General features: G+C 45.6%; 1 protein-coding gene across 5 annotated transcripts in view; it reads left to right on the top strand.

The window, feature by feature from the left end:
* The first annotated feature begins 167 nt into the window (after nt 1–167).
* Nucleotides 168–23574, top strand: part of Ddx31 (DEAD-box helicase 31) — a 72225-nt gene continuing 48818 nt past the window's right edge. For all 5 annotated transcript variants that reach the window (XR_007832926.1, XR_007832925.1, XM_051166969.1 and 2 more), the window contains exons 1-13: nt 168–330; nt 3575–3852; nt 3955–4030; nt 4819–4862; nt 6147–6217; nt 6953–7017; nt 13385–13429; nt 14828–14869; nt 15753–15817; nt 20769–20888; nt 21023–21129; nt 21967–22166; nt 22787–22963. Coding sequence is in view for 3 of the 5 variants with exons in the window: in XM_051166969.1 (XP_051022926.1) it covers nt 253–330; nt 3575–3852; nt 3955–4030; nt 4819–4862; nt 6147–6217; nt 6953–7017; nt 13385–13429; nt 14828–14869; nt 15753–15817; nt 20769–20888; nt 21023–21129; nt 21967–22166; nt 22787–22963 (1368 nt within the window). In the remaining 2 variants the exon portion in view is untranslated. The remainder of the gene's footprint in view (nt 331–3574; nt 3853–3954; nt 4031–4818; nt 4863–6146; nt 6218–6952; nt 7018–13384; nt 13430–14827; nt 14870–15752; nt 15818–20768; nt 20889–21022; nt 21130–21966; nt 22167–22786; nt 22964–23574) is intronic.

Genomic DNA, 23574 nt, shown 5'->3' with positions numbered 1-23574 from the left:
CGTGGGTGACTGAGATGCTGAGAAGACCAGTGTGGTGGTGGCTGAGGGAGATCCCGCTGTGCGGGCGGCGCGCGGCCTCTTCCGGTTTCTGAGACGTTCGGGGCCTCTTGGCTCCGGCTGGTGCGCGCGCTGCTGCGGCTCCCGGACCCGGAAGGGGCGGCGGCGGCGGCGGCCGGGCAACAGCTGCGAAGAACTTCACTCTCCACGTGCTGCTCGAGCTCCCGGCTCGGACCGCGGTTCTGCGACTGAACCATGGCTACCGACTACAGTTCTCTCCCCGACTGGCCTCCCAGGAGGTTTTCCGGACGCCCTCAAGCCCAGAAGAAGCGGGTGAGTTCTATCCCGGCCCGGGAGCTGCCGCACTGATCAGGTCGGATGGGGTTCTTCGGGATGTCTAAGGGACCGGCGGGCGGCGCTTGGAAACACGTGGGTCAGCTGGGAACCCCGCCTTAGGGGCGAGAGGCCCGGCGGGCTCCTGAGATTATCTGAAAAACTGATTAGATAGGGCTAGGATTGGAAGAGTAACCGGCCAAGTTCCGGAGACTAGTTGTTAGACAGGTTAAGGACTGGAGGCTGGCCGTGCCAACCAAGCTGGAAAACAGTGCCTGACATGAGCACCCGGCAGGTCTTAACTCTCCTGAGCCAGCCCCTTCTGCAAGGAAGTGTCAGTTCTGTTAGCAATGTAGGACTCATTTCTTTGAAGAGCTTTTAACCCGGGGGTTTCATCCACGTAACGGGAAGGAATAGACAGTCATTATAATCCGTTCTCCAGAGAGGAGAAAAAGGGACTTAAAACGAACCCTACAGGAGCAAAAAGCTGGTTTTAGGGCTACTGGGGTGTCTCCTAGACGGTATGGAAGGATGTGATTGGGGGCTTCCCACACGCCACCACCGCCACATACACACCTGAAAGATAATGTAATCCCATTGAAATTGAAAAGCAAATTGCCAGTCAGGTCAGGTCAACCTATGTTTTGAAGGTAAACTCCTTTGACTGTCTAACACCCACTGCTTAGTGTCACCGTGGTAGAAGGAAGGCGGAACCTTACTACGCTTAATAAGGTGTCTTCAGCAAGCCATTGGGATAGCTGAATATGTGGGAGGAGAAAACCGCAGACAACCCTCGGGATAGTGGGGGAGGGGCGTGGGATTTACCGTAGGGTAGACCCTGGGCTATTAGATGCCAGGGAAGATGCTGTAGTTACCCGTACAGGCCCTTGCCTGCTTCTGTGTTTCTGTTATGTGTCCAATTAGGAGTGGAAGATGTGCTGAGCAGATTTGCTCAAAGTCGAAACTCGGTGGGTAACTAATAAACTTTATTTGGAAGGATCTTCACAGCTTAAATTGGGTTGCCCTATACTGCACACACACACACACACACAAAAATACATTATTCCCCCTTAAGAATGTTTACTGGTTAATAAAGTAATAGTTTCATTGAAGAAAATTAGAAGATACAACACCACCTGTAGTTGCCATTCCCGGAAATGACTTTTAACATTTTGGTGTATAGCTTTCAAAAAAAACCACAACTGATAATTTTCTAAGCAAATAGGATATAGTCAGTCTGGCGTCTCAGCACTGTCTTCATAGAAGAGCATGGTACGTTCTGGGAATTTAAGGAAGACTGGCAAAGAGTAAAGGTGAACTTGAAGTCGAGCAGATGGGTAGAGGTGGTATTCTTGAGGCTTCCTAGACCTCCTTGCAGATTTTTCAGTGTTAGCCTAACGGCAGTGGAGAACCTGCTTCGGGTCACCCGAGCACTTGTGCTTGTTTGTGACCTGGTCTTACTCTGTAGCCCAGGCTGACCTAGAACGCAGCATGAGTCTCGTGAGTGCTGGCCTTGTGGGTGAGCCGCTGTGCTAGCTCCTGAGTGCTTGCTTTGAGAGACCTTGACTTAGCTGTAAAGGATGAAGAGGATGCTGTGGTGTGTAAGTCTGTGTGCTGCCTGCTATGTTTAGTCCAAAGAAGGGAAAAGGGAAGATGTATAAAGGAGCCCGTAAGCTTGTTCTGTGCTGTTGCGGCAGCATTCTTCATAATGGTACCTGGGTGCTCTAGGCAGATCTTGTTTTGATTGGTGGAAAAGCTTCCTGAACCTGAGATTGGCCTGGAGCAGAATAGGAGAGGTGTATGGGCAGAGAGACTGCCAGGCCAGCTCAGGGTGGCAGGGAGACCTCCGTCAGGTGAGGCTTGCAGATCTTGTGCTCTCTGACAATTGATCCAGCAGACCTGAAAGCTGACTTCAGTTTATTTCAACCTGAAAATTTATAAACTTGAAACTGCGAAAACAAATTTTAAGATGAAGTAGGCTTACTTTATTTGAATTTATTCAAATCAGTATTTGAAATTGTATTCATTGAATTCCTTAAAGGAATTCTTATGATTGCCAGGAAAAGACTTGTCCTTTTCATTGGTAGGTTGGGCTGAAGCGAACAGTCTTGGCAAAACAAGTCAGTCTGACGTCATTGATTCAAGTAAAGAGGAAAAGAATGTATTCTAAAACTCAGACACTGGCTGCTCATGTATCCTTGTGCAGATTGGAAGAAAAGGCCAAAGGAAATAGAAGAATCTGATGTTTTTTTCTAGGGCAGTGTTTCCCAACCTTCCTAATGCTTCGACCCTCTGGTACAGTTCCTCTTGTGGTGACCCCCCAACATTAAATCATCTTCATTACTACTTCATAACTGGAATGTTGCTCCTGTTAGGAATCATAGTGTAAACATCCGATATGTAAACCCTGTGAATGGGTTGTTTGGCTCCCCCAGCCCTCAGTAGAATTGAGAACTGCTGTTGAGAACTGCTCTTCTCAGGGAGGTTTGGGCTCCATGCATTTAATCACATTCATGTTGTGAGAATAAGCAACAGGCGAGAAGCACCTGATGGTGTATTTCTGTGATCAGCAACCAGGCAGGGGACTCTCAAGGCGAGGAAGGTTGGAAACAATACGATGGAAGTGATGGATGGAGCGACACTCTCATTTGGAGTGGGGACGGCAAGTCGGAACTGACTCCAGACCATCTGAATCTGAGCAGCTTGAGGGGAGAGGGTGGCAGATCCAAGCCCTAGGGAAGAGCAGTAATGACAGTTTCCGCTTCCTGGGCACGCCCTGGGATTCAATATCCCACTTGTCTCTCCAGTCTCATCTTAACATGCTTTGTTGGTAGAAAAGAACAGATTTCATTTCTCCATGTGCCTCTGTTCTCACAGAAAATTGACTCTAGGGGTGTGGTTTGACTGAGGAAGCAGTGAGCTTTGCAAGGTTGGTTCTTGCTTCCCTTAGAACAGACTGAATGGTTAATGTCTGTTGGCAGGACACTTCTCTTTTCCTGATCCCCACTCTCATCTTGGGTGACTTAGCAGTTCAGCTGGATGGAGGCCTTCTAGATGTATGGACTGAGGTTGTGTGTCTCCCCCACCCCCATTTCAGATGAAGCCAAAAAATCTGGTTGTAAACCCTAAACTGCTGGTTGGCATATGGGGCCTAATGATCTCGGCAGGAAGAGATGCTTTCTGTGGGCAGTCAGGCTTCACTCGGAGGGCTGTCTTCATGGACTAATGCACCTCTTCTTGATAGTTCCTTTTGGGAACCACACAGCCAGCAGAAGCTACCAAGAGAAAGCACCAAGTGTCCAGTGACTCTCCACCAACAAAACGGAGGAGTAGGATAGCTTCTTTTTCTGCCAAGACAACCAGTGATAAAGAAACTCCGAGAACATTTAAGGGGAGTGCACACAAAACGTTTCCTTCAAAGAAGTATTTGGACAGTACAGACAACGAAAAGCAAGAGGAGAAGCCATGCATCAAGACTTCGTCGCTGTTTAAAAACAATCCTGAGATCCCAGAACTCCACAGGTGTGTTTGCTCTGCAGGTGTGCCTCGGGTGTGAGCAGTCAAGGCTGCTGCCTTTTCCTCTGCTGCCTTGGCACTGATGCACACTTTGTCTTTCCTCCGCAGAACTATAGTGAAGCAGGCTCGAGAGCAAGTGTTTTCTCCGGAGGCTTTCCAGGAGCTGGACCTCCACCCGCATCTAGTAAGTATCCCACACTGCTCTCTCTGCAGGGGTTATGGTCTGTGTGCTGCTCAGTCTGCTTCTGCTCCTGGCTGCCGAGTGAACTCAGGCGATGGGTCATTCCCCGGCAGCAGCACGGGGTGCTGCCATCCTCACTCTCCTTTCTCCAGTGATGTTTGAGTTCCGAGCATCATTTATTGAGCTTAAACCGGTTTTCTGATTTCTGGATAGATGTGGTGATGCTATGGTGGCAGGTATCTCTGGCCTTGGGAAGGGAGCTGAGCTGGCTTCTTACTGTCGAGGGACAGGCATAGGTTTAAAGAAAGAAGGCAGAAAAGGCTGCATGGAGTGTGTGTGTGTGTGTGTGTGTGTTTTTTTTTTTTACAAGCAAATGGACATCTTTCTTTCCTCTTTTGTCTTGTCTAATACCATGAGTGAGTTTTGCAGTTATTGTGAAAAGGAGAGGAAAAAGCCATTCCCACTGAAGCCTGGATTCCCGGGGCAGCTGGGCTCCTCTTTCTGGTAGGCTCTGTAGGGCTGCTTCTCAGCCTGAGTGTGATGTGTGTGGGGTTAGGTGACAAGTTGTGAGGGTTGCCTTGTGCATTGTCAGTCTGTAACAGCATCCTAAGTCTACAAAGTAGGGTACTGTAGGGTAGGGGGCAGAATCACTCCCCAGTTTGAAATGCTGGGTTAGTGGGATTTAATTTGATTATACATGTTGAATGCTATTGTCACTCGAGCATTTTATCTTTGTCATTGAATATATTTGCATTAAATTCATAAATACTTGTTTTCATATTCTCTTTTAGATTTCCACAATAAGTACAGTCTTAAAAATGTCCAGTATGACGAGGTAAGAGGTTGAGGCTATTCTTGATTTTCTTAGGGGTCCTGTGAGTACAACCAGTTGTAATCCCAATTGTCCAAGGAAGGCAGAGCATGTTTGTGTCTTGGTGCTGGAAACTGCTAAGCACAGAGGACTTGGCATGGTGCTTGCCCTACGGGACTCCCCACCTGCTTGCAGTCAGACAAGGTTTCCATCTATTTCAGCACGTAGCTCCCTACTGCAAGGCATAGCTAGTTTAGGACGTCTGCCATCAGGGCAGCTCTGAAAGTGAATGGGCCAGAATACAGTAATTGGTCATGTAATTTCTTAGCAGTAATCACCCAAAAGAACGGGAGTCAATATTTGTTTGGGTGTAGTGGAATACTGAAAAGGTACTCAAATGTTGCTGCGTTGGAGCCACTTGTAAAAGAGAGATTCAGAGCTAAAGTATGAGCAGCGAGCTGCAGAGCCACAGTTCACTTTGCATAAGCAAAAGCGAAGATTCTGGAGAGTAAAGAGACACTAGCGTTTCCCATTTTGTTTTGCTTTTGTTTTTGAGACAGTCTCGTAGCCCAGCTGGCTTCAAACTCTTTTTCCTCTTGCCTCTGCTTCCCAAATGCTAGGATAATAGGCTCGTGCACCATGCCTGGCTTGGTTTGCTTGTTGGATCAACCACATTTAAATGAGTCCTCTGTCCATTTTGGGCTTGGGTTTTAGCGTATGTTGTAGACACTGTTGTTAGTGCATGTGGCTTGTTTCTCGGAGGGAGCTGCTGCTGCTGCTTGCGTGGCCTGCAAGCCTCCTTTTGCTTCTCTGTGTGGAGATCTTACCTACGTTACCTGTTCACACAGCAGGCAGGAGGCTGTGTCGTATACTCTGATTAGTTATGCCTATCTTTTTTTTTTTTTTTTTTTTTTTTTGACTTTAAAGACAGGGTTTCTTTGTGTAGTCCTGGCTGTCCTGGAACTCGCTTTGTAGACCAGGCTGGCCTTAAACTCACGGAAATCCACCTGCATCTGCCTCCCAAGTGCTGGGATTAAAGGCACTTGCCACACCTGGCCTTTTTTTTTTTTTTTAATTAGCTTAATAGTGGAGCAAATCTCTGGCTTTCCCACTTTCAGCTAAGCTTTGGGAGTTTAAAAAAGTTTATTCTGATCATCAGAATGTTCTCAGCGCTTTCACTTAATTAAGAAGCTTTGGGCAGTAAGTAGGCAGAGCCAAACTCAGGTATTTGTATGTCAAGTAACCCGTGCATCTGCCTGCGTGCCGGATGGAGCCGTGTGGTAAGGAGATGTGTTCTCTCTGCCCCAGTGTTCAGAAGCAGAGTATCCCAGTGCTGCTGGAAGGCAGAGACGCCCTTGTGCGATCCCAGACGGGCTCAGGTCAGTTGCTGTTTACTTAACCTGCCCCTTATCCTGAGGCACCTAGCCCATGGTCACATGCTAAGGCTCTTTAGGAGGGTGGCTGTGGTACAAAGTTTGCTTTGTCTTTTCTGGGGAAGGGCAGCCGTGCTTGCTTTTGATGGGAGGCCTGAAGTTGTTATGGTGGAAGAAAGGTGGTGATACGGTGCTCTGGTCAGTAGTGATATGAGAGTATTCACAGGTGGGCTCCGCTGCTTCTGTGTGCCTGCTGCCATGGTGGCCAGCCTTCACTCTGTGTAGAGTGACAGTTTATGGCTTGAAAGCAGTTCTGGCCTAAGCACAGTTGGTGTCAGGGACAGACCGCTTTCTACATGGTCTGTTCTTTTTGCCAGCCCAGCCATGGTGAGGAGAAGCCCAGAGCTGCTTTTTGCTTTGAGAGGCTGGCTTGGGTTCACACTTGGCACACCAGCATCACAGAAGCCATTGAGCTGAGGCAGAACTTTGGAGCAGCCATTGCCTAGCTTCCGCAGGGGGCTGTCAGTGTAAGAAGCATCGTGCCTCCCTGGTAGATGGCCTAAGGAGCTGAAGCGTCAGGGGTTTTTGAAATGACTTACAAAGCAACGTTAGGAGTCATGGCAGACAGATGAAGTGCCTCTTAGATGTAGAACACAAGAGTTTAGCTTTTCCCAGGGTTAGCATTATTTACAGAAAGTAGAACCTGTTTGCATCCCAACTGATGTTCCTCTCTTTTAAAAGGTAAAACTCTTGCCTATTGCATCCCTGTGGTCCAGTCTCTTCAGGCTCTGACATCAAAAATACAGGTGAGCAGAAAATGCTTTTCTCTTCTGTAGTTTGTTGTGCCCACACTGCTGCCTGGCTGACCCTAGTGGTGATGCTAGAGTCGGAGGGTCAACACCTCGCATTGTTTTCTGTCTTCCTATCAAGATGAGTGCGAGCATGCCATGAATGGAGTAAGCACATCACAGTCACTACTGCCCCTGTGTCAGATGTGCCAAGCGCTGCCCACATGCCACTTTCTTGATTCCCCATTCTCTGCCCAGCAAGGTGTGAGTGCTACTATGACCGTAGTGGTGTAGGAAAGTAAAACAACCAAGGCCACATTAAAGTACCAGTGGGCATAGAGTCCCACTTCAACTTCTGTGTGACTCCAGAGAGGAGGCTCTGTCATCCGGGCCATGATTTGTGGTGAAGCTTTGTTACTGGCTCCTGCCCTATTTGGGAGCCTTTGTCCTACACAGTACCTAACATTGTACCTCGTACAGAATTACTGTTGGGAAATACTCCTACATGCTTTACTTGGTCCCTGTCCATATATTTTCATATTTTGGGTGCCTGTTGTACATAATGTGGAGTTAAGTTACAGCTGTACAGGTTCTAGTATGTTTACTTTTGAATGGAGAGAGCTGAACTTTCTGTTTAACATGGTAGTTTATCATACTGACTGGAAATGAGTGCCATTAGTGCTACATTGTCCAGAATTCGTTCTTAGTTGTGAAACATGGTTAGTGTCTGGGCCAGACTAGCAGCTAAGGTTGGATTGAGAAGTCCAGTTGGCTGTTGTAAGCTGTGGGCACAGACTTCATCTTATATCCAAACAGTCTTACAGGTGCAGTGCCGTTGCTTTCATCTGAGAGAAAATGATGAGGTCAGAAATACGATGTTGGGCGAATAAACCCAGAGGTCTCACATTAGACACACAGAAGTAGCATGCTGTTGCATTGCAGAACAAATGCTTGGGTAAACTATTGAATCAATAAAGAGAAGAGAAGAGAAGTGAGCTGAAATAGCCAACACTTAACCAACTGTTTCGGGCATGGATCATCAGAGGCTGAAGTTGAGTAGCTGACGATGAGATGAGAAATGGTACCTCAGTGGCCTTCAAGTGTCCATACAGGGACTTGTAAACAGATGGGAAAGACAGTAACTGTAAGAGGAAGGCCTGGCTGCCCTTCCTTAGCCAGCCCTAAGAAGGACATGTTGCTTCTGTAGGTTGTTTTTGGTTTTTTTTTTTTTTGTTTTTGGGCAAAAATGAGTTTAGTCTCAAGGAAACATGAGATAAAACCAATTGAGGGATGCTCTGCGAAATCCCTGGCTGGCGGTCTCTAAGAGGGCTGAGGCAGAAAAGAGAGATACTGACAAGTTTTCACAGACGGAGCGTGACAAAGGAAGTGTGACAAAGCAGTGACATGCACGGATCTAGGCTGAAAACACCTAGAGGTCAGTTGATGAGATTGAATGAGGCCTGTAGATTAATAATGAGTCAGTGCTCATTTCCTGGTTTTGATAATTATTCTTTAGTTTAAATGGTGAATTGTTTACTTTTTTGTAAAAGCCTGAGCTTTCAAAATGAATAGGTTAAAAATTTTAAAGTCAGTTAAAAATGATCTCATTCTATAAGAATATTTAAAGAGGAGTTTCTTTATAACTGTAGAATTGAGCATGTGTTCTTGCTATGTTAGCTGAAGAATTGCAGGCTTCAGAACTATTACTTTGGTTTCACAAATGATAGTTTGTCTTGTGGCTTATAGCAAACTAGAATGACATTAGCAAATTATGGGCTTTTTCTTTTCTTTTTGCCATTTGAGAAAAGGTCTCATGCAGCTAAGCTTGAGCCCTTGGTCTCCCTGCCTCTGCTGTCCAAGTACTATGATGGTGGACGTGTGCCACTGTGTCTTGCTTAGCAACTTAAAAAAAAAAAAAGAAGAAAAAGAAAAAGATTATTTTTAATATTTTTATGTTCATTGGTGTTTTGCCTACATGCATGCTTATGTGATGGTGTTGGGTCCCCTAGAACTGGAGTTACAGACAGTTGTAAGCTGCCATGTGAGTGCTGGGAATTGAACCCGGGTTCTATAGAGGAGCAGGCAGCGCTCTTAACCGCTGAGCCATCTCTCCAGCCCCTTAGCAATTTTCTTAATTAAATGGTTTATCTACTACTCATGCATGCATATAATATGTTTGGAGCTGGTTCCTCCTATCTTACCCTACTTTTCCTTTCCAACCTCTGCCCCTCAAATTTAATGTCTAGTTATGCTCCCATGTATGTGTGTTTGGTTTTTGTCAACTTGACACAAACCTAGACATACTTGGGAAGAAGGAATCTCAGTGGAGGAATCTACTCCATTAGACTAGCCTATATATCAGCAAGTTTGGGGACATTGTCTTGGTTAGTGATTGACAGCAGTGGACCCAGCCCACTGGCGTGGGGCCAACCCAATCAGGTGGTCCTGGATGCTTCAAGAAAGCAGGCTGAGCAAACCACAAGGAACAAAGCAGAAAGCAGCATTCCTTTAGGGCCTCTGCATCAACTCTTGCCGCCACGTTCCTCCCTTGACTTCACTTCATGATAGACTGCAAACTAAGTCAGCTTTTTTGGTCAGTGTTTTATCACAGCAGTAGAAAGCAAACTGAGGCAGTGTGCATGAGTGTGGGCCAGAACACTGTTAACTGGTTTCTCCGAGGTAGGTAAACGGGAAATTCAATTTTCTAAGGGTAAATGACTTTCCCCCAATTAAGAGCTTTACAGAGAGCTGGTTCATGTACAGTGCTTAGCCTTGTCCCTAGCACACAGTCAGAGAAGAATGAATGTAACTTGGTATGTGTGTGGCCAAGTCTCACTCTGTAGATTCTAGCAGAACTTGCCAGTAAAGGATTTCCCTTTCTTTATACCAAGTTGCAGAGTTAATATTTGAGCTGGAGTGAATCCTAAAGTTTCAGCCCGGCTCTCACAGACCGTGAACTGAGCAAGAGATTAGATGACAGACACATCAGACAGATGGCAGGTGGGGTACTGCTCAAACCCTGGCCTGAATGGTGGTCTTATTTTTATTTCAAGGACTGAGACTGAGCCCAGAGCCTGTGTGTGTTCCATTCACTCTGTCCTGACGTTCTCTCCCGCCCCAAGTATAACTGGGCAGATCTTTTATCATTCTGTTCCCAGGGTTATGACAAGACAGTGAGTGGTTCATGTGAAGGGTTGAGACCTAACATCTGGAGTTGATCACTAGATATCAGCTGTCCTCACCATCAAAACTGTCATTTAAACAACAGTGATTGGACCTGCTTATATTCAGAGGTTTTAATACAGGCTGTTTTGTTGTCTTTGCTTATGATCACTAAGATCAAAGACGGAAATGTTCTGTAGAAGTGGATTTCCAAACAGTGCCTGGTGACACATGGCCTGTACTTGCAATGCTGGGAGGATGGTGAGTTAGAAGACAGTTGACTTATACGATCAAGACCCTGTTGTCTCAAAACATAACGAAAAACAGCTCTTTATAAGCTTCAGTTTTAAGATTTATATATTTCACTGTATGTGTGGATGTTTTGTTTGCATGCTAGTTTGTTCAAAGTGCCCGGTGCCTGTGGAGGTCAGAAGAGGAGGGTATCAGATCCCTAGGAGTAGAGTTACAGTGAGCCACCTCGTGTGTGTGTGTGTGTGTGTGTGTGTGTGTGTGTGTGTGTGTGTGTGTGTGTGTGTGTGTGCGCATAAGAGCAGCCAGCCCCTTAACTGCTAAGCCAGCTATCCCCTCTAAGCCTCAATTTAATTCTTTTTCTAGTTGTATTCAGTCTAGCTCTTTTGTAGTTCATAAAATGATGTGACCTGGAAGCCGTAAGGAGCCTTGCACCCTGGCTTGTTCCCCGCCAAGGGCCTGGTATTGGAGCATGTTCCTTCAGCGTCTGCTCTCCCAGTTATTTTGACTTTGGCTCTGATTTTTTTTTTTTTTTTCTTAACATCACATGCTTCCTGCTTCATGTACTCATGCTCTGTGAGGAATTGATGTTTCTTTCTTCTTGTCTATGTAGTGACACCTTTTGAAATGTCAGAATCTCCTATCGTCACATGGTGGCACATTAATCCTGTTGTACTAGCATGTTTACTGTTCCTCGCTGGGGCTCCAGTACAGTCTCACAAAGTTGGTGTTGAGTGTAAACTACTCTGGTTCAAATTCTAAATCCTCCTCTCCTGAGTAAATGTTCCCAATTCAGAACATGAAAGCCAAACCCTAATTGGATTTGCTGCTGAGCCCGTCCTTCACCCTCACAAGTTGCTCTCTTGTGCGCTGAGCCCATGGTGGAGGAAGGCACCATTGACGTAGACCTTGTGAACATTGCTTTGCCTTTTTATTACTGTTGTTTTGATACAGCATGTCTAAAGATTAAAATGGTCAAAGAATCCCAAGGGTTTATATGGTAGAAACAAAAGTGTCACTCTCTCCAGAGGCTCAGTGTGCCTCCTGACGCAGGGCGTGTCCTGGGGCAGCCTGTCACACCCATCAAACCAGGGCTGCAGCCCTTCCTCTTTGCTGTCTTATGTGGAGTCCTTTGTTTCTGTGTTGTGTTGAGCACACAGTTGTTCATGTGTGCTATCACTTGTCCTTTTGATAAGGGTGTGGTCCAGCCAGCCTCGCCCAGTCCTCCTGGATTGCAGCTGTGCTGGACATCTGGGAACTATTCTCCAGCTCCTTTATGCACGTATGGATGTGTAGGAGCAATTCCTGGAAGTGGGATTTGTAGTTTGTGTTAATAGCAAATGCTAATGTTGATCTGTTAGTAGGTTTTTACTAGTGTGTGCGCCCGCCAGCCGTGTGGGGGTCTGTGTCTGGTCACGCCCGTCAGCACTCAGTTGCTTTACAAGTCTTTCTGTATTTGATTCTATTCCAGACCCCAGTTGCTGTTATGACCTCTCTGTGTCAGTGCTATTTTGAGACTGCTACAGCTTTAAGTTAGTTCCTGTGGGCTATGTTTTCCACAAATGGGTCTTAGTGGCTTTTGCACTTTTAAAGATACTTGCCTTGAGATTCTGTGTGTGGCTCTGCTAGCCTGTGCTCAAATTCCCCATGGCATTTGTTAGGACTGTGTTACAGTTATGAACTCACTTAGGAGCAGTCACTGTGATATTGAATATTCTTTAAGGAGAGGATGTATCTTTCCTTTAAAATGAAACTGTGCCCCTTAGTTATGTTTTAATTGTTCTTTATGTAGATTTGGTACTTTTCTCTTTTGAAGGTTTCTCACTATGTGATCCAGGCCTACCACAGACTCAGGATCCCCCCTCCTCAGCCTCCTAAGTGCTGGAATTATAAACATGAGCCATCATGCCTCATAGATTTTATGCATTCTTATATAATATTTGTATTTTTTGTTGTTGTTGTCATTGTAAGTGTGAAGTTTTCCTTTTTCTTTTTAATTTTTTTTTTTAATATTGGAAGGCCATTGAGTTTTAGCTGTTTTTCTTTTTTTTTTTTCTTTGAGATAGGGTCATGACATATAATCCTGGCATTCTTGGAATTCACTGTGTAGAATAAATTGGTTTCTTACCTCCTGCACTGTTCTGACTTACTGAATGCTATGAATGAATATAGGTGTATGCCACTACACCTGACGTGGCTTCTTGTTTTTGAGACAGGGTCTTGCTATGCAGCCTTGGCTGCCCTGAAACTCACTGTAGCGACCAGATTAGCCTCAGAAGAACAGAGCTCTACCTGCCTCTGCCCCACACGCTGTGTTTAAAGGTGTGCTCTGCCATGCCTGACTTGGCTGCTGTTGTTTTGTTTTGTGTATGTTTTGTTTCCATGATGCTTGTGCTTCACACGTGTGCATTGTCTGTAGAAGCCAAAAGAGGGTATTGGATCCCCTAAAACTAGAGTTATAGCCAGTTGTAAGCCATCATTGTAGGTCTGGGAACTGAACCCAGGTCCTCTGGAAGAGCAGCCAGTGCTCTTAACCACTGAGCCATTTCTCTAGCCCTGTTGGCTATTGATTTTTATATTTTTATTCTTGATTGAAATACCTTATTGATTCTGTTACAGTTTCCTCATCTAAGATAAAAGTAACATCATCTCCTGTGGTTATAATTTTTCATTTTCCAGTTCTGTATATATTCTTCCTGTTTGGTTGAATGGGGCAGGACTGTTGGGACCATAATCTGTTGTCATAGGTGTAATGGGCATTCTTGGCTCCTCCTTTCCTTCCATAGAAATGCTTCTGATGTTTTTAGCTGGCCACCCATAAATCTTCTCTGTCTCAGTCTGACCTTCATTGGTCCTCCTCATGAGACAGGATCTCATATAGCTCAAGCTTGCCTCAAACAAAAAACCTCTGACGCTCCTACCTCAGCCTGTACCTGGCACTCTACTCATTGGCATTTCTTTTTTCTACCAACAGCGCAGTGACGGCCCCTACGCTTTGGTCCTAGTGCCCACCAGAGAGGTAAGCAGTTTGCGTGCGGTGAAGTTTGTATGTACTGGAAGTGATAGCCTGTTGATGTGAAGTGCTCTCTCCACTTCCTTCCTGCAAACAAATCACTGCACATGCCATCCTTCACGTTTCTTTCGGGAACCTTCCTGCTGATTTCTGTCAAGGAGGAAAGTTTAAGTGCTCTTGAAAATCATGAGCTGGGTCCAAGAGAACATTTCTTCATTGTCTGAAAATCTAACAAGATTTAAATTACTGCTCCTTCAAAAGCAATTAGAAGAATTGCATTTTCCTGCCTCAGATATTTTAAAGAAAGTAACTGAATACATTTGCATCTAAAACTGAATCTTTTTTAATTTTTAAAGAAGCTATTGTTGCTGTTGGAATCCTTCCTTCTTCATGGAAGTACAGTAGAAATCACTTCTGTCAGGTCTGGGTGATGTGTCCACAGAGAACTTACAGGAAAATGGAAATATCTGGACAGCTTTCTTTTTTCTTTTTTTAAGATTTATTTACCTTTATTTTATATGTATGGGTGTTTTGCCTGCTTGTATGTTTGTGAACCATATGTGTACAGTGCCCATGGGGGCCAGAAGAGGATGTCAGGTTCCTGGAACTGCAGTAAGAGATGATTTTGAACCACTGTGTGGGTGCTGAGAACTGAACCTGGGTCCTCTGCTGTTAACTGCTGAGCCATCTCTCCAGTCCCTCTGGTCAGCCTTTCATACGCCTGCTCTACCCTGCCTCTGTTCCGTGCAGGGAGGAGCACACGCAGGGAGGCACATTGAGCTGTAATCAGCAGCAAACCTGTTGCTTCCCTAGAGTGCTGCATGTGCGCTGAGCGTGTAGGGAGAACACATAGCCTTAGACAAGACTCTGTACGGGCTGTTCTGATGCTGTTTAATGGTTGCCGCTTACATTCATTTCAGTTTTCCTATATCTGTTGGGCTGTTTTGTTTATAAACTTAGAAATGGCCACCTGCATTTTCAGATAGCCTACTGCAGCTTTAGGACATGGTCCAGTTTACCAGGGGCCTGTCAGGCCACTGTTGGATTTTCCCTTCTATACTCATTTGTTTCTCTTTCTGCAGAGAGCCAAGACCAGGTTGACTTTGTTTCATTTTCTTTAACCCTATACTTGAACTTCTGTGTGACACTTTGGGAATTTGAGCCAGCAGAGGGAGCACAAAACACTACTTTTGTCAGTGATATCTTAGGACCCTTATTCCCTAAACTGACAGATTCCAAAACCACTTTAAGAAAAGGGTATTTTCAGTGCAGATTCTCTGTGTAGGGTTTATAAGCCTTAAGGTCAAGTGTTATACTGATCAGTTCAGATTGTTTTTTTCTTTTAAAAAGTAAAAAGGAAGCAAGGAACCCTGCTCACTCTCTCCAACCTTTTCACACTTACAGTTGGCTCTGCAAACCTTTGACACTGTCCAAAAGCTGCTTAAGGTAAGATAAGCCATGAGTCTGTGTTGTGTTGTAAGGGGAAAGCCATGTGGCACAGTTTGTTTTCAGAAAGTGTGAATGGCTTCTATCTCATCTTCCCAGCGTGCTCTGGCCTCCCTAAGAGTAGTTGGTAGGTTTCACTGGCAGACCTTAATAACTTTTACCCCCATAGTTTTTTGAGACAAGGTTTCTCTGTGCAGTCTTGACTATCCTGGAACTCACTACATAGACCAGGCTAGCCTCAAACTCAGAGATCCACCTGTCTCTGCCTCCCGAGTGCTAGGATTAAAGGTGTGTGCTACCACCTCTGGCTAATAACTCTTGCTAGTAGTTGCTAGAGGTTAAGCGTTATTGTTAGCGTGCCCTGGTCTGTAGCAAGTGCAGTTACATGCAATCACTTGGAGGTGCAGCCCCCAGATAACCCAGTGGAAAGCATCGAGAACCTGTAAGGGGGTTCAGGAGAGAAAAGACAGCAGAGCCAAAGTTTAGCTCCTACAAAGGTTGACCAGAGTCTGTTTTTTCCCCCTGTAGTAATAGTTAGTGGGGAATGTGTTGCTTACGTTTTTATCTACCACCCCACCTGCAAGGCACTGAATTTATTTTCTGCTTGGAAACCATGGAGAAAAGCAGGGGAGCTACGTGTATCATTTTACATGCTCACATTTGTCCTAACAGCACTAGGAGCTGTTGTAGAGCAGCTCTGGTCTACTACTGCAGGTGCTGACAGCAGGTGCCTCGGTGACCCCAGACTGCACCTGCAGAGAAACTCCTGACACACTGCAAACCCTAATGCTCCCTGCTGCAGATGGCTGGTGCTAGGAGCTTAGGTGAATTCTGCTTTAGGGAAGGGGCTTTATGTTGACTATACTCTGGTATTTTTATGCAGCCATTCACCTGGATTGTTCCTGGAGTGTTGATGGGCGGAGAGAAGAAGAAATCGGAAAAGGCTAGGTAGGAGGAAGTGGGTTTGTGTATTCAACTCTTGGAATCTGGCTGCCCTGTCTTGTTCAGTAACACTTGGCTCTTCAACCTGCGAGAGAGCCTCTTCTGCTACTGTGCCTCTTGGTCACACATAGAGACAGACTAGGTCAGCAGTCACCTCTAGACAGTGCTGTTTGTCACAGAATCCCTTCTTGTGGTTAGTGACAGTCCTGTGACCTGCTAAACCCACCTACTGGGTGTCCTGGAGGCCTCTTCTTTGGTAGCACTCCCTTTGGTGCATATTAGGAGTTTGTAGTTTTTCTGTTTAGATTTATAAAGCAAGGTGATAGGTAGACCTTGTGGCCGGCATCTGTGATTCCGGCACTTGAGAGATTGAGGTAGGAGATCAGGAATTTCAAGGCTAGCTTCAGCTATATATTGAGTTCAAGGCTAGCCTGGCCTACATGAGACTCTGTCTTCAAAATCAGTAACAGCAATAAAACAGGATGGTAACTTTCTTAGTGTGTAGTGAATTCTCAGTGCAGTGCAGTCGATGTTGTGAGAAAATTGCTAGACAGGTGAATGGCACATTAGTAGTCACACAGCTCTTTAGAGTTGTCTGTATTTGAGAGTGAGCAGGAAGCCTGACATCTAAAACATCGCTCCACCATGTACAACAGGTCCTGTTCCTCTTTGTGTCCTTTTGGCAGCTTCCGTTTGCATGGCTCCTTAGAGCTTTGGATTATTGCAAGAGCTTCAACAATTGACCTTTAGTTTCCTACAAGAAGTGGCAAAATTGTCATAGATTCTCCTTCCAAAGGTGCATGTGTGATTATGCACTCTTATCTTTTTTCCATAGCCAAAGCATAGGCATGTTGTCCTACCTGACTGAAACTGAGAAAACTTACCTAAGTAAAATTGTGCTCTGTTTTCTGTTGTAGAATAATGGGGCTATGGTAGTTTGGGAAACAGGAAAGTTTTTTTTTTTTTTTTTTTTTAAAGGACATGAAGGATATGCTAGTTTGGAGGGCAGAGGGAATGGAGAGTGAAGAGGTGGGTATAGCTAAACTACATTGTATATATTATTAAATTATCCAAGAATAATTTTAAAAAGAAGTAAGCTTTAGTCTACATCATCTACAAGGCAAAGCGCAGGCTTATTTTATGTCAGCTACTCAGAGGGCTCAATATAAGAAATCATCTTACCAGAATATATGTTCTAACAAACAGACTGTGTGTCCTGGCAGTTAGAATGTGTGTCCCGAGAGTTAGAATGTGTGTCCTGACAGTTAGAATGTGTGTCCTGACAGAATGTGTGTCCCGACAGTTAGAATGTGTGTCCTGACAGAGTGTGTGTCCCGACAGACAGTTAGAATGTGTGTCCTGGCAGTTAGAATATATGTCCTATTAGGTAGAATGTGTGTCCTGACAGAATGTGTGTCCCGACAGACGGTTAGAATGTATGTCCTGACAGTTAGAATGTGTGTCCCGACAGTTAGAATGTATGTCCTGACAGTTAGAATGTGTGTCCGACAGTTAGAATGTGTGTCCTAACAGAATGTGTGTCCTGACAGTTAGAATGTATGTCCTGACAGTTAGAATGTGTGTCCCAACAGACAGAATATGTGTCCTGACAGAATGTGTGTCCTGACAGAACGTGTGTCCCGACAGTTAGAATGTGTGTCCTGACAGACAGTTAGAATGTGTGTCCTGACAGAATGTGTGTTCTGTTAGAATGTGTGTCCCGACAATTAGAATGTGTGTCCTGACAGTTAGAATGTGTGTCCCGACAGAATGTGTGTCCTGGCAGTTAGAATGTGTGTCCCGACAATTAGAATGTGTGTCCTGACAGAATGTGTGTCCCGGCAGTTAGAATGTGTGTCCCGACAGTTAGAATGTGTGTCCCGACAGTTAGAATGTGTGTCCCAACAGAATGTGTGTCCTGGCAGTTAGAATGTGTGTCCTGGCAGTTAGAATGTGTGTCCTGGCAGTTAGAATGTGTGTCCTGACAGAATGTGTGTCCTGACAGTTAGAATGTGTGTCCTGACAGTTAGAATGTGTGTCCCGACAGTTAGAATGTGTGTCCTGGCAGTTAGAATGTGTGTCCCGACAGTTAGAATGTGTGTCCTGACAGAATGTGTGTCCTGACAGTTAGAATGTGTGTCCTGACAGTTAGAATGTGTGTCCCGACAGACAGAATATGTGTCCTGACAGAATGTGTGTCCTGACAGTTAGAACGTGTGTCCCGACAGTTAGAATGTGTGTCCTGACAGACAGTTAGAATGTGTGTCCTGACAGAATGTGTGTTCTGTTAGAATGTGTGTCCCGACAATTAGAATGTGTGTCCTGACAGTTAGAATGTGTGTCCCGACAGAATGTGTGTCCTGGCAGTTAGAATGTGTGTCCTGACAGAATGTGTGTCCTGGCAGTTAGAATGTGTGTCCTGACAGAATGTGTGTCCTGACAGTTAGAATGTGTGTCCTGACAGAATGTGTGTCCTGGCAGTTAGAATGTGTGTCCTGACAGAATGTGTGTCCCGACAGTTAGAATGTGTGTCCCGGCAGTTAGAATGTGTGTCCTGACAGTTAGAATGTGTGTCCCGACAGTTAGAATGTGTTTCCTGACAGTTAGAATGTGTGTCCTGACAGTTAGAATGTGTGTCCTGACAGTTAGAATGTGTGTCCTGACAGTTAGAATGTATGTCCTGACAGTTAGAATGTGTGTCCCGACAGACAGAATATGTGTCCTGACAGAATGTGTGTCCTGACAGTTAGAACGTGTGTCCCGACAGAATGTGTGTCCTGACAGACAGTTAGAATGTGTGTCCTGACAGAATGTGTGTTCTGTTAGAATGTGTGTCCCGACAGTTAGAATGTGTGTCCTGATAGAATGTGTGTCCTGACAGTTAGAATGTGTGTCCCGACAGAATGTGTGTCCTGGCAGTTAGAATGTGTGTCCTGACAGAATGTGTGTCCCGGCAGTTAGAATGTGTGTCCCGACAGTTAGAATGTGTACCCTGACAGTTAGAATGTGTGTCCCGACAGTTAGAATGTGTGTCCTGACAGAATGTGTGTCCCGACAGTTAGAATGTGTGTCCCGACAGTTAGAATGTGTGTCCCGACAGTTAGAATGTGTGTCCCGACAGTTAGAATGTGTGTCCTGACAGTTAGAATGTGTGTCCTGACAGTTAGAATGTGTGTCCCGGCAGTTAGAATGTGTGTCCTGACAATTAGAATGTATGTCCCGACAGTTAGAATGTGTGTCCTGACAGAATGTGTGTCCCGACAGAATGTGTGTCCTGACAGTTAGAATGTGTGTTCTGGCAGTTAGAATGTGTGTCCTGACAGAATGTGTGTCCCGACAGACAGTTAGAATGTATGTCCTGTTAGTTAGAATGTGTGTCCGGACAATTAGAATGTGTGTCCCGACAGTTAGAATGTGGGTCCTGACAGAATGTGTGTCCCAACAGACAGAATGTGTGTCCCAACAGACAGAATGTGTGTCCCGACAGTTAGAATGTGTGTCCCGACAGTTAGAATGTGTGTCCCGACAGTTAGAATGTGTGTCCTGACAGTTAGAGACAGAATGTGTGTCCCGACAGTTAGAATGTGTGTCCTGACAGAATGTGTGTCCCAACAGACAGTTAGAATGTGTGTCCCGACAGAATGTGTGTCCCAACAATTAGAATGTGTCTCCCAACAGTTAAAATGTGTACCCTGACAGTTAGAATGTGTGTCCCAACAGTTAGAATGTGTGTCCCAACAGTTAGAATGTATGTCCTGGCAGTTAGACTGTGTGTCCCGGCAGTTAGACTGTGTGTCCCAGCAGTTAGAATATGTGTCCCGACGGTTAGACTGTGTGTCCCAACAGACTGTGTGTGTGTCCCGGCAGTTAGAATGTGTGTCCTGACAGAATGTTTGCGCTAACAGCTAGAATGTGTGTCCTGACAGAGTCTAAGTTGGCTCACCTGGTTCTCTGGCATAGAAGCTTAAAGAACTGGCTAGGGAGCTGGAAATTGTCTCAGAGGTTAAGACTGCTTACTGCAGACTTTGGGTTCCAACACCTACAATAAATGGCTTCCCTGTCACTTTATATTGAAGGCATCCACCACTCCCTCTGGGTTCCATGAGCACACGTGCACACGCGCGCGCACACACACACACACACACAGGAGATGGGGCTGGAGAACAGTCAAGAGCACTTGGTCTTCGAGAAGATGGGAGTTCAGTCCCCAATGCTGTATTGGGTGGCTCATGTGCTGCCTCTAACTCCAACTCAAGGGCCTCTTCTATCCTCTGTGGGTACTTGCACTCATGTGGTATATACTCACATAGACACACACATACATAAAAAAGTTATAACGTATATAAATATGTAAAAAGTACATCTTTTGCTGGGCAGTGGTGGCGTACACCTTTAACCCCAGCACTCAGGAGGCAGAGGCAGGTTGCTCTCTGAGTTTGAGGCCAGTCTGGTCTACAGAGCAAGTTCTAGGACAGCCAGGGCTACACCAAAAAACTCTACTAGGGTGTGGATTGGGGACAGAAATTAATCTTTTAAAAAGAAGAAAAGGATTGGCTAGATGTCCATCTATCCAGAATGTTCTAGAAAGAATTGAGCTGTGCGTGGTTGTGCACGCCTTTAATCCCAGCACTCTGAGTGGCAGAAGCAGGCAGATCTCTGTGAATTCAAGGCTAGCTTGGCCTACACAGTGAGTCCAAGACAGCCAAGGCTACACAGAGAAAGCCTGTCTTAGAAAACAAACAAAACCCAAGATTATGTGAATCAGGTAAAAGTGAAGGTTATGATTCTGTAAATCTTTAGATCTTAGCAGTTCTATATAGAGAAAAGTGAAATCTCGGCCATTTGTTTTGACTTGAGGTTGTAGCAGTTGTGCTGGACACAGAATGCCTGTCTCCTTTGCCTGTTTCTTGTTGCTACACTGCTTGACTTAATTTCTCTGATGACATGATTTAAACAGGCTCCGCAAAGGCATAAATATTCTTATCTCAACTCCTGGCCGCCTGGTGGATCATATAAAATCTACAAAGAACATTCATTTTAACCGAATACGGTGGCTGGTCATGGATGAAGCAGACAGGTGAGCCTAGGTTAGGAAGCAGGAAAGGTGGGACAAAGAGGCTGTTTGTCCTGTCGTTTCCAGGGCAGGTCTGTGGCCTAGTACTGTCAGGTGTCCTCTTTGCATGGTGTGAAGTCCTTCTCTTACGTCTTCAGGATCTTGGATTTGGGTTTTGAGAAGGACATCACAGTGATCCTGAATGCTGTAAATGCTGAGTGTCGGAAACGGCAGAATGTCCTGCTATCAGCAACACTCACAGAAGGTGAGTTGAGGAGGAACTGTGGGCTATGCCAGTGGGTGCCCCTTTTGCGGAGAAGGAACAGCCTTTCCTCAGTGTCCTGCATGCCCAGTACCCAGGGCCAGAGAGGACAGAAATGGCTTCTGGTGTACATACTAGTAGAGTGCCTGGAAGGCAGGCTGACCATCTATCGCTTGGTTTTGCTTTTTGCTGAGACACCAGCAGGTCGCACTGTGGAGGTGATGCTCTCTCCTCAGCACTAGGTTTAGTGTGATCATCCTCCTTTTTCATTAAGAGTCCACATTCCCTAGTCCCTTCCTGACTCGTCTACCCTTGCAAAAAGGGAACAGAGGCTTAGAAAACAGAACTACTTCACCAGTTTCACCCTGCGTAAGGAGTCAGTGTGTAGGCACCACCACTGCTTTCATGGCCATGTGTGGTTTAGTTGATTTTCTAGGCTACAATATGATACATGAATTAGGTGCCATTTGTGTGACATTCAAAGTGTTACTAAGAAACATTACTCTTGAGAGATAATCTTCAGAAAAGGAATTCTGTGGACAAATAAGTTTTGGGGTTGTTTTATGATGTCACGCTTTTGGATAATGTAGACAGTAAAGATCACAAGAAGACCTTCAGCAAGGAAGTTTATGGAACTAGGGTTTGCGGTGGCCAGAGAACCTTTGGTAAAGTGAGATAAAGACTGCTGATGAGCACATAGAAAATACTAGCACAAATGGGCATTGTTCTGTGCGTAATCCCAGTGACATGACAGAGGACAGATCAGTGTTGGACTTTGCTGGGTAGGGGCTCTGGGGTGATATGTGACCATCCTGTTTTGTCCCTTTCACTACATCTAAGGTATAACCCGGCTAGCAGATATCAGTTTACACAATCCAGTCAGTATCTCTATCCTGGACAAAAGCTGGGACCAGTCCAACCCTAAGGAAGTTGCAAGTGACAGCTTTGCCATACCAGAGAGTCTTGACCAGCATGTGGTATTGGTTCCCAGCAAGCTGCGCCTTGTCTGCCTGGCAGCCTTCATCATGCAGAAGTGCAAGGTAGGACTGTGGCAGTAGCATGTACATCACTGGTGCTGGGTAACACAGCATTGAGATAAGACACCAGGACAAGAAAGGAAGGGGCTGTTACTTTTGTTCTGAGTTCATGGGTGAATGAGGGCATGCTTTTGTGATCATGAATTCCAAAACAGTGGTAAAGAACCCAAGTTAAGGGCACTGAGGGTCATAGCATTAAATTTGAGACGTGCCTTGTTGGGGCAAACATGAGGGGAATGTCACAGATGGCAGAGGCGTGCAGGAATGAGGTGTTTCTTGCAGACTGCTACAGCTAGTATATTTGCTTACCAGATTAATGGGGAGACTCTGGGATATGGGCTTTAACACTGCACACTGGGGCTGTGGCCAGAGCAGACCCAAAGTGTAAGGGACAACTTACCCTAAAGTACATTGATTTTCTCTTTGAAGTTGGAACTCTTGTTTTTTCCCTTTCTGTCATCTTTGTACAGTGGAATATCAGTGTTGGTATTTTTTAATAATTAAAAGCTGTGTCACCATATTTCTAAATAAAGGACAGCATGTACTTGAACCTACAAATGTGCTCGTTTCGAGGGTATCTACGCTTATGTCGATATGCTTGCTTTCCCCTTGTGTTTGTGTAGTTCGAGAAGGACCAGAAGATGATTGTCTTTTTCTCAAGTTGTGAGCTGGTGGAGTTCTACTACAGCCTTTTCCTTCACACCCTGCCTTGCCTCTCAAGGGCTCCCACTTCAGAGCAGCCACCATCTGCCTCCTGGCCACTGAAATTCCTTCGGCTACATGGCAACATGGAGCAGGAGGTGAGCCCGCTCTTCCCTGCCCCACATGCCGCGAGCCTCATAGACAGAGAGTCCTAGTGCACTTAGGTCCTTTTTAGGCTCTCCTGGGCCCAAGATGGGGGAGCTGCTGGTGGATGCTATGAGGGAGCCTATTGTTCCTTGGACTCCTGCTCTGGAGTTGCCTCTTCCACCTGAGAGAGCTCACAGGCCTACTTGGCCTGTGTCTACCTCAGCCAGCTGTTACGGCAACCGAGTAGCACTAAGTAGCTGGCACCAGGGAAGGCTTTTGCCTTTTTAGTACCCAGTGTGTAATTAGGGCTTGATGTCTTCAAATTAAGAGCATTAATGGAGCTAAATTGTGAATCCCATATGGTACTGCTGAGCGCGGCGGCTGTCATTGTCAACAAGACACAGCGCTGCACTCTGTGAGCACTTTGGGTTGGGAGAGGGTACTGCACACCAAAAGGCTTTGGTCCCTATTCTTCCTCGGCAGAATGAGCTTCCAGAAGAAGAAGAAGGGTCCCCTTTTCTGCCTTTCAATGTTCCGTGTAAGCCTTACTCCTAGGCTCTTAGCAAGGCCATCCTAAGGACTTGGGAGGGATACCTTCCTCCTAGATGGTGCATAGGCTTGA

The sequence above is a fragment of the Acomys russatus genome, chromosome 24, assembly GCF_903995435.1.
Source record: "Acomys russatus chromosome 24, mAcoRus1.1, whole genome shotgun sequence".
NCBI lineage: Eukaryota > Metazoa > Chordata > Mammalia > Rodentia > Muridae > Acomys > Acomys russatus.
This window is presented reverse-complemented; position numbering and strand designations above follow the sequence as displayed.